Here is a 17,869-nt window from a genome sequence, read left to right on the forward strand (position 1 = left end):
ACTTGGTCCAAAAGTTGAACTTCTCATCACTAACTGTGCACACATAATCAGGTAACCTGTAGGAATTTCTGACTGCTTAAACTTTAGCAAAACACATGAAAACTCATCATCTGACACTCTGCCAGAGTAAAAGCAGTTTCTGTTCCTATGTGAACTATTTCAGAGATCTCAGTGTTGCATCTGGGTTGTTTCCTGTCATATTTTCTGCAGTACCAGTGGTGTGACAGGAAAGTTGTGTTCAAAGCACTGAAGACACACAGTCCTAAAGATAGACAGAAAGTCCTACATTAATGTTTACTGCCTGGACCGTAACTCTGTCAACGAAAAAAACTCTGTCTGAAATAAAATGAATGCAGGAAAGATTAATGCAGGCAATTATAAGATTAGGACTGAAACAACATCTGCTGATAACACACCACAGCTTTATGTCAAGTGAACTCCTACTTTGCATATGGTTCTTCAACCATGTGCAAAGTAGGAGTTCGCCTTCGTAGGCTGTGATGCTACTCCATGTGAAGTTTATTATTTTTTTCAAAAAGTAGGGCGCATTTAAGAGTTCATTTAACATTTTTAGAAAAGAGAAAAGCGAAACATTAGATGTATAAATATTGTGGGATATTTTAACTCACAGTAGTACACTTCTCCTCTTACATCTTTGAGTATAATGTCTGAGCTGTGTCATCACTTGTTTATTCTTTTGCTGACCATGTTGTGCACCATGTGATGCCGGACAGACCACGTGATGTTTGAAGCAGTCAAAACAACTTGTTGTGGAAAGCTGCCTTATGACCAGGCAGTTAAATGTTTCGGCTGATTCACCATTCATCAAATTATGATAAATGGTGCTTTCCTCATTCTGCTGGGCACAAGGAGTTTTAGGGTAAAATATGTACAAAATCTTGTTTTATAGATGGGAGCAGAGTAGATGAACTGATGCACAGTTGTACTAAACACTCACTCTTGAAACAACTGTTATCCCCCCAGAAAATGAATGTAAAATGAAACAATTATGGCTCCCCTGGCATCTTTATGCCACATATAACATTAATTAAACACAGAGGCATCCCGATTTTCCTAACACTCCACCTCGTTTTATTAATGAGATGGTGCAACATAGTAAAAACATCATATGCAGATGCCTGTACAGAGCAAAGCAAACTACTGTACACTAAACTGCATTTCAATGTACCAAACCAGTGCACGGAAATATTTTTGCCACAAAAACCTAACAGGTTTCATTCAAAAGGTCCATAAAAAACACATTCAGAAAAAAAGGTACGACTGGTTTACAACTGAAATTTCAAGCACTGTTCCTTTGCTGCATGTGCTGATGTGCACACACTCACATACTGACACGCTTCAGTTGTTTTGTGGGGCACTGAATCAGTATCACTGACATCTGTTAGGCTAATGTGCAGACTGGAGAAGCTTCTAATGAAAGAGCCGAAGAGAAATAATAATTAAAAAAATTTAAACCTATTAAATCACATATGACCAAAAGAAGGCAATTATGTTTGACCCTGGAAGAAAAATATCAAATTCTGTGCAAGTGTGACGTTTGTTGTACATAAACAGCTAAATTCTGCTGAACAAATAAGGTCAAATGTGATAAACATACAGTGAAATGAAAAACAGAATTCCATAAGAAATACACAAACATAATAGTCATGCCAATCAGGAATATTGTGAACTATCCAAACAACAATAACCTTATTTCAATCTTACATTCAATACTACAGCCTAACACCAAACTCTATTCCGTCTTCCATAAAAATCTCAGGATTTCACTTTCAGAAAGGAGAAAAATAAAGGAAGTAGGATGAGACTTCCAAAATAAAACAGACCAAATTCTGGGTGAATTGAACCAGACTTTAAAAAAAAATAATCTTTAAGAAAATCAAATGCTATAATGTTAATGTACATTTTCAAGAGAAATTATTGTGAGTTTGCAGTTGTCTTATTTTCTTATTTAATTGAAACTTAAGAAGCTGTAAAGGTGTGACACTAGGATTTGTGAAGCATAATAAAGGTTTTAAAAGGTCTTGTGAGCTGCCTGTTTTGGGTATTACATGCAAGTCAGCACCTGCATCCAAATATCAGTGCTTCACTGTTCACAGCCTGCAAAAAAAAAAAAAATTCAGACCTTTGCAAAAATAACTTCACAAGACCTACCTAAGTCCTTGATATTGCAAGGTTAAAGTATAAGCCTTGTGTGCTAGCATAGCTTCATATCAAAAGCTCAGAAAAAGGGGCTCCAGCTGAGCGTGCTTATGGAAATAAGAGTCTGACAGGTGCTTGATGAGAGCCACACCGTCTCCATCAAGCTAAAGTGGAGCAGGCCCAGTGCAAAGCCACACACCATATCTGTTAGGTGGTGTTTTCCCAGGAGCACCCGGGACATGCCCACCAGGAAGGCCCACAGCACCAGCAGGATGCGAAGCGGCACAGCCAGGACCAGGTGGGACAGCAGGAATTTGGAGACCATGGCGGCCCGGCTGGCATGAGCAGCAGGGAAGGAGTACACGTCCATGGCAATACAGTCCAGGAAGCCCGGCGCCATCTCCCAGGGTCCTCTGCGCTTCACCAGTCTCTGGACTCCAGCCACAGTCATGACGTCAAGGATAAGGGCTGTCAAAAAGATTTATTTTTTTTAAAACCCAGAGAGAGTATGAATTTGTGGTTTCATGCTATAAACTATAATGCCAGTGTAAAGAAGTAATAAAATGCTTCAGAAATGTACCAGCACAACAATGAAAAAAATATTCTATTACACATTAAAGTTGTGATTTAAAATCCTGAAAACAGCAGCACAGAGGGTTTCTTTTTTTGGGGTTTTTTTTTTTTAGCAAAATGTACTTACAATATCAATGCAAAGGTACTCATTTTGAAGAAAAATGCCAACTGAGTGATATTACTTTCGACTCTTTAGAGAAGTCATATGTAAAATATTACACAAAATGATGCCACACAAATCAATATTGCAACTGCAACAGCCAACAATTTGGAAATATGACAAGTAGACAGTGCTTTTTAAAAAAAATTTTTTTTAAAAGGTTAGAAACCACTGGGGAAGTCCATAAAAGATCTGGACATTTAAGACATTTAAGTTTAATTTCAATGTAAAATGTTGTTCTTGTCTTTGGACTGTGCATCATTTGTTTGTTTGTTTATGTTTGTTTTTCTGTTTGCAGGCCAAATGAGTGAGAAGATCTCCTGTTTGATTCACTAACTGTATCTTGCAAAAATGAAATACAACTGTCACAAAAAATTAAAATATTTTCTTTATGTATTAGAGTACAAGAAGAAAGTAGAATAAAATGGAAACCACACCTCTTAAAATGAAGCTTTGTCTGCTTGTACAAATGCATGATTTTATCTGGACTTTTAATGTAACATAAAACTGTGGTAAATACGCAAATAGATACTTTGACGACCAAGAACAAGCGACGAGGCACCCAATACTGAGTAACATTTTCTCTGGGTCCACATACCAGACATTTGTGGATGCCTTTTAGTACTCCACTCCCAAAAATACCCCTACTGCCGCCATCTTTAACATTGCTTCAAGTCTTCACACACACACTCAACCAAGCCTGCGCTAAATAACTGTCAGTTGTCTGACATATTGGTTACACGGTCCTACTTCTCATTCCACTCGCCCACTCTTTGTCCTAACGGGGCCATTATTTTAACTTCCATTCCAGCTCCTTGAAGGCAGACTGCTGAGGTGGTGTTCACTGGGAAAAAAAACAATCTGAATTACAAAAGAAGCAATGAAGGAACAAAGGAGAGGTGGGCAGCCTCGAAGAAAGTAAAAAGAGATAATGGGAAAGGGGAGATGTGAGCGATGGCAGCCGGGGTCTTTGCGGCCGGGCCCTCTGGCAGTCCACGTCTCCAAAGTACTGGAGCAGAAGGAGAGCCAAGCAGTGACGCATCATATTATCAGCTGTAAGTAAAGTTTGTTTGTGATGCCCTTCAGCTGACTACAAGCAAACGTGATGACTCAGTTTGTCTGAGTAGGTGTGTTTGGTATCATCAACACGCTAGTGGGGATATTAATGGCAAATGATGACGTTATTTTTTTTTCTTCTGTAGGGTTCACTGCTGCTGTAGACTCACTAAAATGTCTTTCTTTGTTCTTGCCTGTGAAAAATGTTCAACACAAACACTCCATCAGAAAGTCAGACCCGGGGAGCTGAACTCAGATTTACTGTTCAAGGGGAACCTGCTATATCGACAATGGAAACTCCGGTTCTAAGGGCAGCAGTTGTGGGCGGGTCAGAGGTCAGGCTGCCATAGATTAACTTGTATTGTGAGAAAAACCAACAATGCTCATTGTTTCTTTACAGTTTTGTGTTAAAATGAAGGAATACTGGTCTGGCTCAATGCTTTGCTTTGTCAGTTTCTTCCTTGCAGTTCCATCGAGAGTAAGAGATCTTGTTCTGTCATACTGGTTCACTGTGGTAGCAAACCATTGAATAACATTATAATAAAATGTTTCCAGAATTATTAGAGTGATGTCATAATGCGCTTGAGCCTCAGTAATATCAATATCAGTATTTGTACCAGTTCTAGTTTCCCCTTATGAAACCACTGTCCCCGAGTGCCATGTAACAACTGCCCACTATATCAAGTTTGAGCCAGTACATGTGTATCTCAGAGGATTATTGGTACGCATGAATGTGGATTGTAATATGAAGTAATCACGTTCCAAGAATGGCCTATGTTTTTGCCACAATTGAACTTTTCTACAATCTACAGGATTTTAGGACATGTAACAATTTAGTAGGCCAAATGCTCTAATCTCACCATGTTGATCAAATGAATTAATGAATCCACCCCATGACTTGGATTTGCTCCAAAATGTTATGGATTCTTCCTTGGCCGTTGCTGCACTCGTCCACTAAGTTAAATGAAAATCAGGGCAGTAATTTTTCCATAATCCTGCTGACAAGCACACAAATCATACCCGTAACATAACCCCCTTGGTAATGACGTGGAACATAAAGATGAGACCAACATATATCATTATTTTAAAAGACTATTTTTGCTGCTGTTCTGATTTACTTCGACAAAAGGGAAAACATCCGGTTGCTTTATGGAAATCAAAATCTTTTGTATTTAACATGAAAATCCCTGCCATAACAGTCATTCTAATGCTTGCAGTATCTTGAATTCTTGTAGCAGACAGAAAGAAAAGAGGTGCACACAGGTAAGCCCCTGGAAACACAATACTAAATACTGCACTATCTGTTCCACTGAGCGTGATGAAAAATTAATTGTGCCCAGACTACAGCTGTGTGAGCAAAGCCTGATCATGTCTGTTTGTTAGTCACCATCCAAGCATACCTCCATCACTGCAGAGACAGACGGGCATTCAGAGTACACAAACTATCTCCCATTCATCCCTGTATAACTGGTGACAACGATGTTGTTATTGTTGCCATCATATCTGCATACTTATAGAGCTGTACTCTTATTAACACAAACAATTTTAGTATTGGACATTACAAAAACTGAAAGTAGTACAAGTATTCAAAAAAATGACATATTTTGAGCTTTTGGTTCGGTGGGATTTAAACCTGCAGTGCAGGACTTTTGTCTCCCCCTTCTTCCAATGAGTAATAACAAAAACCCGTCATAGGCTCCACTGAAGCCTACTGTGACGTGGACAAATGGTGAATTAATCAAATTAAACGTATCACAATGAAATGAGTCGTTTGCACTGTCAGAATTCGATCCAATCAATCTGATAACTTATTTAAAGTCTAGACGAGCCACACAATTAAATTAGTTTCTCTACTTTCAAGTTAGCACAGAAGAAATCTGCCTGTAGCACACCAGACACTAGGGTTAAAAACAGTGTATAGTGTGAAATACAAAGAGATTACCTGGTAGTGATAGGTTTAGCAGTTAGCGTTGTGTGAACTTGTTCAACAAAGCCTTGAATGTAAAAGAAATTCATATAAATATAAAGGTTCAGCACGATAGCATTAACTCTCAAATGCAAATGCATTAAAACCAAGACATTTCAGTGTAAACAATATGTTCTGCATCTGCTGATATTCATACGATTACTTCAAGGTGCATTCAATAGGTTGATTCATTAGTGCAAACCCAACGCTGTCATTTGAGCACTATCTCTGCCAGGTGGTTATATCTCTCCTATACTTTGAATACAGGTGCAGTTTTTGAGAGAAATGGAGAAACTCACATCACACTGCAGCTGATAAAAATGGGAACATCCTCTGCACTGCCAAGGTCTGCTTTTGGAGTCTCAGACATGTTTATTAGTCTTTTAGACAGTCCCGGTCATTGTGCGGCAAAACTGTGTTTTAAAACACTATCTGGGAAATATTTCAGCACTGCAGTCCATGCGGACTGTGGACTGAATTAAAACCAACCCTGACAGACCACTCATTGCTACTCTCCTGATAGAGGACAATAAAACTGTCAGCATTAAATATTATTTCCCCACCCATGGTATGGTCGTAGATCTGCTCTAGACAGACCACAACAGATGATACATTTTCCTGGACCAACGAATAATGAACAACTATTTCGAGGAAAACAATGTCCCAAACACAAAACAACAGTGTCCCAAATCCAGAGATTTACTGGCTTCCACTCAGAGCTCAACAATAATAATAATAATAATAATAATAACAATAATCTGTGTTTGAGTCTAGACCATGTGTGTGTGTGTGTGTGTGTGTGTATGTGTGTGTGTGTGTGTGTGTGTGTGTGTGTGTACACTTGCATTCACACATGAACAAACAAACACACAGGTCCCCAATCATTCAGAAATATTTGATCTCATGCCGACTGCTCTCTGCAGGAATATAAATGTGCTGCACCGCTGCTTTGCACTGTTCTCACCATTAGAAGAGAAAATACTGAAAAATGAGTCCATAACAAAAATCCTTTTATGTATGGAGCCACAGGACCTACAGTTTTGTTTGAATTGATTAAAGGTTCTGAGACTTTTTCAAGTGTGATTCTGAAACAGTATTTTGTGTATATAGTAGTATGAGAGTGCATTGTATTGGTAATGTGTTCCTCATAACTCAAACTCTCTTAAACACAAATTTACAAAGGTGAATCAGCTGTATAAACACGTTTTTAATAAATACTGTGGACTTAAGGAAAACTAAACTGACACCTGGTGACCTTCTGTCTTTTGTTTTTTGCAAAGTCCATTTTACAGCTTTTCTTCTCTGCTGCGGAGGGACAATCAGCACAATATTTATAATGCATCAATCATAACTGGTATTGACAGGGGCCATTATGTGTCAGAGAGCGTGTGAATCTGGTGCCACCTAACACACTTCATAATACATTTATAATTGTACATTTTTAGCCTTTACCTAATGGCTGTTCTAACTTATAGTAAATAAGTTGTTTGCGCTTTATAGAGGAGCTGCAAGACATATTAATCATGTAAGTTACAACTTATAAACACTTAGTAAAATATGACATTGTTTATATTGTTACTCATAGTGTTGCTCACACTCTTATACATAGAATTTACAACTTCAAACCCTTGTGTTTAAACTATGTACTTGACTTAATTGACAGGGTGGATGAAGCCTTTTAAATAATTGCAGTAGAGCAACTATTGAGTGAGAAGATGATTGTGTCAAGTCATCTTTGACATAATGTGAATGTGCATCAGTTTCATTTAGGAGTTTGTAAGGTGCAGGTCATTCTTATGACTCCTGCATGGTGCATTCTGGGTTAATGTTTTGTTGAGGTTGGTGAATGTGGTGTGGCATTTACCAAGCAGCAGGTTGACTAAGACCTCCTGTCCAGCCAGAGTGTTACTCCGTGTGAGACACACGATAGTGCCAATGATCCACGTGATACCGTGTCCTGTGAGCGCCAGCAGGCCGATCATGGAGCGGCAGCCTCCCCAGGAGGACGACGTGGAGGCGCACACCCCCATGCGCTTGGACAGACAGATGTCAATGGCGAGGAGGGAATTCATTGCTATTCCCTTAAACGAAGGGTTTAGCTGCATACAGTCTTCTTCTGGCATTTTCATGGGCTCTTTCCTGTCCTTGCTGCCACTGTCGGTAGGTTCTTCACTCTGCTGGCTTGTTTGATGTTTGATCTGACCCACCCGTCTTGAGCTGCCTCGGCTTTCTGAGGGGCCGCTGGCGCCGCGGATGGGCTGATGGTTGAGGGACATGAACTCGGGTCTGGTCAGGACGCTGTTTCTCTCCCGCGCCCTGGATCTCGCAGTGGAAGTCGCGGGCATGTTTGGATAGGGCCAAGTTCTCCTCTGTGGGTACAGTAACCGATTGTCAATCTCCGGAAGATAATTCAAGTGGTGCGAGTTCACCACGACAGTGAAACGTCCCAATATAAACCCCCTACACCGGTCCTCCCCCTCCTGTGGCCTTAATAGATATATTTAGACCCTCTGGAATGTGCGATGCCCATGCTGTTTATACCATGCAGCCAGGAAGAGTGTATTGAATGGCATTTGCTTCGGCCAATCCAGTGAAACCCGATCTACAGCATGGAGAAAAAATAACAACATGAGCATTTCATTACGCCACAGTATGGCACAACTACACAGCTAACAGGTGCTTCACTGCGTGTGAAGAACAGGATCAGTGTGAAAAATGTACAAGAAATACGCAAGACATGGTGTTGTGATCTTACCAAGCGAACAATGAACGCACAACGTCTCTTAAATCCTCCCCGCAGCCTCCATCACACATCTGAGACCGAGGACCAGGGATTCTAGTATAAAACGATGCAACCAAAACCTGGGAAAGTTAACAGTGAGCGAAAAGCATCAACAAAAGATGAAGACATGGCAGCCCAGCTAGTGCTGCATTTGGTTCTTTCGTGCGGATTTGACGTCGTTTACGCACAATCCCGATTCAACCTCTGCGGTGCGCGCTGCTGCGGAGCGGAGTTCTCCAAGGTGCTTAAACAGACAGCGACACGGACCGATGAGCTCCGTATTCCCATTCACAGAGACAAGGGGAGGCTTTTCAAAGAGTTACCGCAAAACATACTAGTAACAAAAAAACAAAATCCCAAAATATAAGTAAACAAACGAGTTTTTGTTTATTTTGTGAGGAATAAAGCAGTCATCTCCTACTTTCCCTCTGGATCTGTAGGATAAATGACTTATTGAATGTAGTCTTTCCTGAGCTATTCTGCAACTATTTTCATAACCACTCGGGCAAATTATTTACTGCCTGTTAATATCCTCATTATAATAATCTTTTATTTGAACATACATCCACAAAAGAGACAAGTCAGAGAATCAAACTGTCATCCTCGACATCACAAAGAGCCTCTCAGCTTTAGAAGGTGACGCGAGGTAATCTGAGTCAGTTCAGTTGTGTGCCTACATTTCCCAGTAAGCATTTGCAACTCAGGACGGAAGTGTCGTCATGACGATACTTATAAAGCTGCTTCCCAGGCAGCTCAAATCGACCAATGCGTTGCAGGGTGAACCTGCCGTGGCTGCGATGGGACGAGCTCGGAGAAATGACAGCTTGTGCAGGAATTTAGGCTGAACTGCATCCCATCTCAAGAGAGGGACTGCAACTGTCGGCTCGGTCGAACTATGTGACAGCTGACATTTCTCCTCCTCAGAGGCGTTATGTTTTTATTTCTTTATTTTTAAACATTTAAGAATGGATCCGGCGAAATGGGCGCAAAAGTTGACCCGGCGGTGTCCTTTGGATGTTGCGGTGCTCCGTCTCAAACTCGACTAGGTTTCGGTGCCGGTGGAAATGCTACCTCTGTCAATGGGACGGTGAAATAATTTTGCAGCTGCAGGGGGAAGAAATAACGGGAGCGTGTGTGTGGATGAGATAACGGAATTACCTCTCTGACCGAAGAACTGTGTGAGCCGCCGTTTGCTCTGAATTCCTCCAGGATTTCACCATGCTGATGACACAGGACACTTTCCAGTGAATTGTTTTATAGGTAGACTTCTTTTTGCATGTTGGTTTTTGTCGGCTAAGAATAGCCCACAATTCATTTGCACCGCACGAACCTTTAATCCGTAGCCTAAACGTATAAAAGCGTTTAGTGTAACGCTCTTAAATCATTAAATTACACTTTTTATCACGAGGAATTAGGCTGCTGCGGATTAAATGGACATTTAGGGCTGTTCCACATAATGTGAGCGTCACCTCAACTGTCATCAACCCTTTATTACTGTCCGCTGTTTAATACAGCATTTTGATTATGATTCTTGTCACCAGATGGACGTAGAGCTTAAGCCGTCGGTCCAGAGATAGGCTTAGCTTTTGATGACACAAAGAATTACAAAAGGGAATTCGACGCCAAGATGTAACGTTAGTAGTTTTTTTGTTAATTATTTATCTCGTAATTAACCCGAACCTCTCACGCGCACCTTTCCAGTGGATGCATGTTGCCAAAAGGTCCACTTTTTTTTTTTTTTTTTTTTTTTTTTCCGTGCAATATAGAGCACATTTAGAGGGCAATGACTTGACAGCATGAATACACCAGAGCACGGATGAGAAAAGTACCTGAGCTGGTTCGGTGAAGTTGCCTTTTCCGGTGCGGAAAGCATGCGCTCTGCCACTATGAAGATTCTCTAGGCCGGTCTTCTTCTTCTTTTCTGACGTTATAGTTTTGGATCAAAGATGCATGGCTATTTTGTGAGTCAGGCTGCTGTTTATCAATATTTTTTTGTTCTGGTAAACTATTTTTGCGGGGGAAAAAACATGATGTGGATCCAACTGTGGTGATTCTCTTGCTGTTTCCATGCGTCTTTCTTCTCCTCCAGACCTCTGGACGTTGTTGAGGATTGTGTTGCTTTTTAATGCGATGGGCTGCATCCAGAGTATCAGGTGTAAGCCCAAGAGTTTCCGAGACAGTGTCATCGTCCTGGAAGTGAACGCTTCCATCGACTCCAACCCCACCAGCATCGACGAGGCATCCAGCGTGGTTCTGCGCTACCGGACGCCGCACTTCCGAGCAAATGCCCGAGTGCTGGTGCCGCCAGTAGCCGCTAAAGAGACGTGGACCATCGGCTGGATTCAAGCGTGTAACCACATGGAGTTTTACAATACGTATGGGGACAAAGGGATGTGAGTACCAATGGCTCTTCTTACTGCTTGCCCAGGCTGAAGTGATGACAAAGTGTTGAACACATCTGCATGAGACTCAACTTGAGAGTACTTCAACACTTAATGTTTGTAATTATGAATTGAATTAAGCTCTTTGAAGGTTCGTTTGCTGCAACTGACACAGTTCAGACCATACACAGGCCTAATTTAAGTCAAGGTTGGCTGAGTTATTTTGTATTTAAAGTGTATTTCATTCTAGTTAATCAACTGTGAACAGGTATTTCTAAATCTCAGGTACTTTTCTGCACTTACTTTAAAATATTTGAGGTATAATTTAACAGAACCAAAATGTTTGCCTCGGATTCCCCTGTTTCTAAATGAACTGATTGTCACAAATAACTTAATGAAACTAAATGGAAAGTGTAATGACGAATGTCAGTACTGTATAAGTAAGCAAATGATTGACATCTTTAGGCATCTTGTTTTTTTCAGACCAAAAGTCCAAAACTCAAAGGTAGGCAGTTGACTATATGTAGATGATATACACATCATCCTGCAGTGGACTGACAATTATGGTGATGATGAAATGATACACTATGCAAATGATTTGAGCCTGAGAATGTGTGATGTTTACTGATTTAATTGATTAGCAAATCGTTTCTTATTGTTTTTCTGTCAAGCGCTGATCAATATAAGGAACTGATTATGTTTTATTTTGGAACTTGTTAGAATTTCATATATTTTGTTTATACCATCCAGAGCTGATTATAACAGGACATTACTGAGGACACTTAGAGGTGTTTTCATCTAAAAAAAAAAAAAAAAAAAAATAGCGGAGAATCCAAGTCAGAACATTTTGACGCCAACTGCAAACAGTTCCTGATAATAGGCTTCAGAAGTTCAACCAGTTTGGACATAAGGAAATGAAACCAGTTGGGAAAAGAGAATCTTAATTTCAATGTAGTTTTGAGGAGTTGAGTTGAGTTCCTTTTTCTGGATTACAAATGATGCTAAAATGACAGTAGTGAAACTTGGTTGCATCTGGGTTGCCCAGTTGAGCAACAGCATGCGATCACATTATTAACATCTGCTTTGAAAAATATACTGTAAGTATTGAAAAGTAAAACAAATTGACTTGTCTGTCAGTGCGCTTCAATGTTCAATCAGGAGCTCCGCTGCCTACAGCACATGAACTTGTGGCTGTTTTGCCTGCAGGCTGCAAAGTACTTCAAAACATGACAGATATGAGAGTCGGACATGGTGTTGGAAAATAATTGCCGTGACCTTTCAGATCTCTCCACGTGTCAATACAATTATTTTGCACCAGTGGTTAGTAACAAAACAAACATGAGCAAATTCAGCTTTTTGACACTGACTATTAACAGGCCTCTCTCTCTCTTTCTTTCTTTCTCATTCTGTCGCAGTCTTTTCTCATTTTTTCTGCCTGAGTCTCAGACTAGTAGAGTTCATCTTGCATCATGTAGAGAGCGACCACAAGTTGGTCTGGAATATGCTTTATCTGTCAACACTGCAGGATGTTTGACTGCTGCATGGCTAAGATTAGAGACGCAGTCTCCTCCCCAACACCCCCACCCCTGCTTGGCCCTGCATGTATGTGTGTGTGTGTGTGTGTGTGTGTGTGTGTGTGTGTGTGTGTGTGTGTGTGTGTGTGTGTGTGAGAGAGAGACAGTGAGAAAGTGAGGGAACCCCAAATTACTCTTTAAAAGTTCAGCCTCATCAGTTTCTTTTGTAAACTCTGTTTGTGTTTACAGTAATTGCCTCTTTCATCAAAACTACATGATATTTACTCTTTTTTTTTCCTTAAAGAAAAACAGACACATGAAAAAAGAAACAAAAAGAACATCTACATTTTGAGTTTTTAAACTTTTCAAATTCCCTTTAAGATTTCTTTCAAGGCTGCATGAACTTCCGAGAATGGGGATGCAATATAACCCTTCATTTAAAAGTGTTTTGATTTAAAAAAAAATTGAAACGCTGCTAGAAACGTGCATCACAGGTTTAAAATACCACCGATATTCTGTAAGATCACTAAATATAGATAAATCACATCAACAAAGGAGAACAGCGATCACAAACTGGAGTTGGCCAACATGAATGTAACAGATATGGAACATATAAATATAGTTTTGTATATCGGGCTGTTGGAATTCACCCTGCCACCTTTACAGCAGTGTTTACAAAGGCCTTTCCTTGTAGCTCGTGCACTTCAATATGCACTTCAGATATTATCATATTCTAATATTAAAAAAAGCAAAAGCAGCAAATGATAACAACTTCAAGAAGGCCACCTATTCGTGGACATTTTTAAAGTGGATCTTAGGATGCAGGAGATGAGTCCGCTCTCACTGCTGAGATTCTCTTACTAAGTCGCGTTTCTTTGATGGTAATAAAGCTTCAGCCTGCTTGTAATTGGACGGAACAGCTGAGGATGGTAATGTGGATGATTTCTCTGTTGGCTTTGGATGATGTGCTCGGGATTCAGCATGCATTCATCGTTTCTCCTCCTATTATTTGCACCCTCGGGCTTTGCTGTGGTACAGTTTTGTAGTTTTGGACAGCCGGCACGCATACTGAAGTGAAACTAAAAAAAGGAATTGGGTGGTTTTTGTTGTTGTTGTAAAAACGAAGTGTTTGTGGTTGTGTGTCTTAAAATGAAATTGAACCCTGTTCATAACCATTAAAAATGCAGTGAAAAGTGATTTAGTAGTGGAAGTAGGGCAGTGTGTTAATACTCACATACACGTGCACACAGGTGGTGAGGCTTATCCATGCTGTAATTGATTAACTGGTTGCACTGGCAGCGTCTTTCTTGACTTCTGTTCCATGCAAACTTGATTCAGTCTTCACCCTCACTGAAAGACATCTTTATTCTACCAACAGCATTTTGTTGTTTCAAACTGTTTGCCAACAACATGCAAATGAACGTGGCAGCGAAGTTGCAGCGACAGGAAATGGAGCCATTTCAATGTTCCTTTTGTTCAGTCGTGACTTTTTCAGAAGTAGATACACAAATTCTAAATGAAGCTAATTGAAAACATCTGCTAGTGCCTTCATCCGTCCCACCCGTTTAACATTTAACAAACACAGAGGGGTTTTTCCTTTTTGGCTTAAATCATTGCTTGGAAGAACCCTTTGCTCGAGAGCTTTCAGATTTTGATGTGCAGCACACAGAGCTGATGATCAGTGGAGGTTAAAAGGCAACAGGATGTTGCAACGGTGCACCACAGCGGTGGTTTGCCACCAACCTGTCAGAGTGACTGACTTTATTAAACACCATGCATCATGGATGTTATTCAACTATGACATACGTAAAAGTTGTTCCAAAAGTTTGTGGTGCAGTTGAACTGTCAGTATTTAGCTTGGTCTGCATTTATGATACTATTGGCATATACCAGATGTTTTGAGCATTTATTAATAATAATTATTTTATTTTTTTACTGCTAATCCATTACTTTGAGCTGTTTCCTCATTTATAAAATACTGTAGCTTTAGACTTTCCTGCTGACTCGTCAGCTGCCTGTGGTGCACTGATGTTACAGACAACTCAATATGTAGATATATTATTAATCACATGTTACTTGATCATAATTTAATCCTGACTTTTTTCATCTGATTAATTGAGCTACTCCACCATCTTGCACATATAAAAGAATGCAACGTTTAGAAAGAGTGCTCAGAAGTCATAATGTGAGACGGACGAAAATAAGCGAGTTAGTCATTTTTAGCATGCCTGCAGTTCTGTCAGAAACACTCCCACTACCTATTGCAGACCATTTGGCTGTGACAAAGCAAGCAGTGAAGACACAGGAAGTGAGGTCAGTGAGTCATCATGTAACTGCGGGTAGACGTGTCTACGTTTAACCTACAGTCCTCTCTGCTGTAAGCGCTTTTACACCTGATGAAGGACAAGCCGGAGATTTAATGTCAAGTCATGTCATCATAAATAATAATAATAATAACAGCTTTCAACAGATAAACAGATGCAGATATTAATTGCTCAAATATTTGGTGTATTAGAGTCGTCTGACTTCACGACAAAATGGAGAATTTGCTTCGAATTGTTGTGGAAGCTTCATTTGAGAGGATTAAATAATCTTTCACAATAGAAATGTACATATGCACACACACAAAAGCATGTATGCACACACACGCACACACGGGCCAGTTATTATCATGCCTGACATGCTAATCCCCCCCCCCCCCCTGGGTGAATTCATAAATCCCGATGTGAGGCCGGGCCAAGCAGACAGTAAGTCATGTGGCCGGTGATCACACTGTTATCTCCTCTGTTCTGCTGATCCTCCATTTCAGAGAATGAAAGGTAATCATTTTCCTGCTGTGGGCAGAAGATCGATAGGTAGACGGAGCAGAGGCGCCAGGTCGCTTCAGTCGTTCGGTGTCGCCTGCTGTGCGTGTCAAAATATTTCATCGTTGTTTTGTATTCTAACTGCTTAAATTGCTGGAAACATCCAACTGTGAGGCTTAGAGTCAATTTGTTTCTTTTGTCCTGTGTTGTTAGATCGACAACGATACCAAGATCGAGACTTGCCGCACTATGGAGATGCAAATTCTCTATTATTTATACAGAGGGAATTAACAGGAGAGAATTTCACAGGAGGAATTGATTTATTACGCCTAAGATAAACCTTCAGGCTAATTCTGGGTAATTACAACTAGGATCACATCTTTGTATTCTTTGTCATCATTTCTATCAGTATTAGAAGACATGAAATGGATCGAGAAACATTTAATGTATTTGGAATATAAAACGAAGGCGAAGAGATCCAAACTACCAGTTTTAAGCATCCATCATAGTTCGTGAATAACGTCCTGGAACATCTTTGGCTTCCTGAGCTTCACGCTACATAAAAGGCACGAACACAGATTTCCAAGACCGATCAAAGCGCAGCGCGGTAATGTGCTTGGAGCAAAGAGGAAGCAATAACCTTTGTGAACAAGTATTCCACCGAAGTTACGCAGGTGTTTGTCACCATTGATGTGCGCATTTCCGATTTCACTGGACCTGAAACTTGAGCGGTGAGCGCACGTCAATTTTGTGTCAAACTCAGGAAACTGAGTAAACTGCAAAAGCATTCACACTTCAAGAGAACGTCGCTATCCAAGACCGAAGAAGGCGCGTCGCGATCGAGAGCATGGTGGTGGGTTTCTTTGGACCTTCACAGGGTTTTGCATCGTGGTTTAGTCTCTCAAAGGTCACACCAGTTCATCACTACAACTCCCTGAGACTTCTTTCTGATCCTCAAAAGAAAGTTCAAGTTGAAGAGTCACCACTTTGATACTGTAAAGGAGATGATGCGTGATGCGTTTACAGAACGGGACTTCGTTGCGCTGCAGGAGGGCAGCACCAGGGGAAAACTGAGAAGGTTTAAAATCAGGTCTTCGGTTGTAAGAGGCACCGTTTCAGAACTTTGTGATCATACGTCATACTCATAGTTTTCTTTTGCAGTGAAGGATTATTGCGTAACGTTTCACATCCATCCAGTTTTACTGCCGAAGGATGTTTTTTTATTTTTATTTTTGTTCTCTCATTCACTTCTTGAGCCAGTCAGGTAATGATGAATACAGTGATTCTCATTACTCACAGAAATGATGATCACAAGACCGAGGTTCTAATTCTTAATCCTTATCCATAACTGTCTTCACCTTTCAGGTCAAGTTGGGAGCTCCCTGACCTGCGTGACGGAAAGATCCAGGCCATCAGCGACTCGGACGGCGTCAACTACCCGTGGTATGGCAACACGACGGAGACCTGCACCGTGGTGGGCCCCACCAAGAAGGACAGCAAATTCACTGTTAGTATGAATGACAATTTCTACCCCAGCGTGACCTGGGGAGTGCCGGTCAGCGACAGCAACGTGCCTCAGCTTAACAGCATCCACCGCGACCAGAGCTTTACAACCTGGCTGGTGGCCATCAATCAGGCCACCTCGGAGACACTGGTCCTCCAGACGGTCCGCTGGAGGATGCGTCTACACATCCACGTGGACCCGGAGAAGCCGCTGGCTCACAGGGCTGTTCTGAACGAGCCCGTAGCCCAGGAACAGCCTCAGATCCTGGGCAAGAATGAACCTATCCCCCCTAACGCCATGGTCAAACCCAACGCCAACGACGCCCAGGTGCTGATGTGGCGGCCAAAGAATGGTGACCCTGTGGTGGTCATCCCACCCAAATACTGACCTGTTTCACTGACCAGACTGGCCTTGGATACCTTAACAGTATCATCTCTTCTTCGTTTTCTTTCTGTTACTCCTGCTCTTCACCAGCTGTCACTGCTTTAACCCTTCTTTGGTATTTATTTACCCCTTTTTGTTTGCCTTCTAATTCTTCTCTCATGTTTTAAAAAGACTGACAGAAGAAAAAACAGGCAAATGAAACCAGCGCTGAGGAAAAGACCAGCAGTTGCTTCGAGGTGGGGGCTTGAACACACTTTTCAAAATGGAGTGAACAATCTGCAACCGTTCTACCTTCACAATGGGTCGGGTCGCACTGTGTTAAATTGAAAAAAATGAAAAACAACAGAGTGTTTAATTTTTCTTTTTAATTTGACAGTTTTGGGCCTTCTGGTCCAGGTGATGTAGGGTTTGTGAGTGTGGGTGGATTTTCATCCATGACCATGTCTGCACACGCGCTACATACATGGAAATGCACAAACACTGTGTATGAATACTAGTTGTGTTTTTATTTATGGACTGGAAGAGACTGCATTTAACTGTGTTTGATGTTGTCCTTGTGTTATTTACATGACAATTTGCATTGAG

General features: G+C 40.9%; 2 protein-coding genes across 4 annotated transcripts; one reads left to right on the plus strand and one right to left on the minus strand.

The window, feature by feature from the left end:
- Positions 1–1,069: 1,069 nt before the first annotated feature.
- On the minus strand, positions 1,070–8,904 carry LOC138211408 (inactive phospholipid phosphatase 7). Its single transcript, XM_069171277.1, has 3 exons — positions 8,671–8,904; positions 7,780–8,517; positions 1,070–2,628 (listed from the first exon to the last, which is right to left on the minus strand). Exons 2-3 carry the CDS (start codon positions 8,258–8,260, stop codon positions 2,240–2,242), a joined length of 870 nt encoding a protein of 289 aa, XP_069027378.1. The 5' UTR covers positions 8,261–8,517; positions 8,671–8,904; the 3' UTR covers positions 1,070–2,239.
- A 542-nt stretch (positions 8,905–9,446) lies between these two features.
- fam78ab (family with sequence similarity 78 member Ab) lies at positions 9,447–17,869 on the plus strand. 3 transcript variants are annotated; one of them, XM_069171298.1, is made up of 3 exons: positions 9,447–10,658; positions 10,787–11,090; positions 16,762–17,869. In XM_069171298.1, exons 2-3 carry the CDS (start codon positions 10,828–10,830, stop codon positions 17,285–17,287), a joined length of 789 nt encoding a protein of 262 aa, XP_069027399.1. In that variant the 5' UTR covers positions 9,447–10,658; positions 10,787–10,827; the 3' UTR covers positions 17,288–17,869. The 3 variants fall into 3 exon arrangements, with proteins under 3 accessions (XP_069027399.1, XP_069027408.1, XP_069027390.1); XM_069171307.1 differs by having other exon boundaries at positions 9,447–9,957; XM_069171289.1 differs by having other exon boundaries at positions 9,447–11,090.

This window comes from Embiotoca jacksoni, unplaced genomic scaffold, assembly GCF_022577435.1.
Source record: "Embiotoca jacksoni isolate LCO1_2020_lvr unplaced genomic scaffold, fEmbJac1.0.p SCAF_10, whole genome shotgun sequence".
In the NCBI taxonomy this organism is placed as follows: Eukaryota; Metazoa; Chordata; class Actinopteri; family Embiotocidae; genus Embiotoca; species Embiotoca jacksoni.

Bases quoted from the DNA above. Each gene is read 5' to 3' on its own strand.
- LOC138211408 (XM_069171277.1), bottom strand. From the start codon at position 8,260: ATGCCCGCGACTTCCACTGCGAGATCCAGGGCGCGGGAGAGAAACAGC. The intron at 2,629-7,779 runs GTAAATGCCACA...TCTTTTTGACAG, and splicing joins CTTAGTCAACCTGCTGCTTG to CCCTTATCCTTGACGTCATG.
- fam78ab (XM_069171289.1), top strand. From the start codon at position 10,765: ATGCGTCTTTCTTCTCCTCCAGACCTCTGGACGTTGTTGAGGATTGTG. The intron at 11,091-16,761 runs GTGAGTACCAAT...TTCACCTTTCAG, and splicing joins ACGTATGGGGACAAAGGGAT to GTCAAGTTGGGAGCTCCCTG.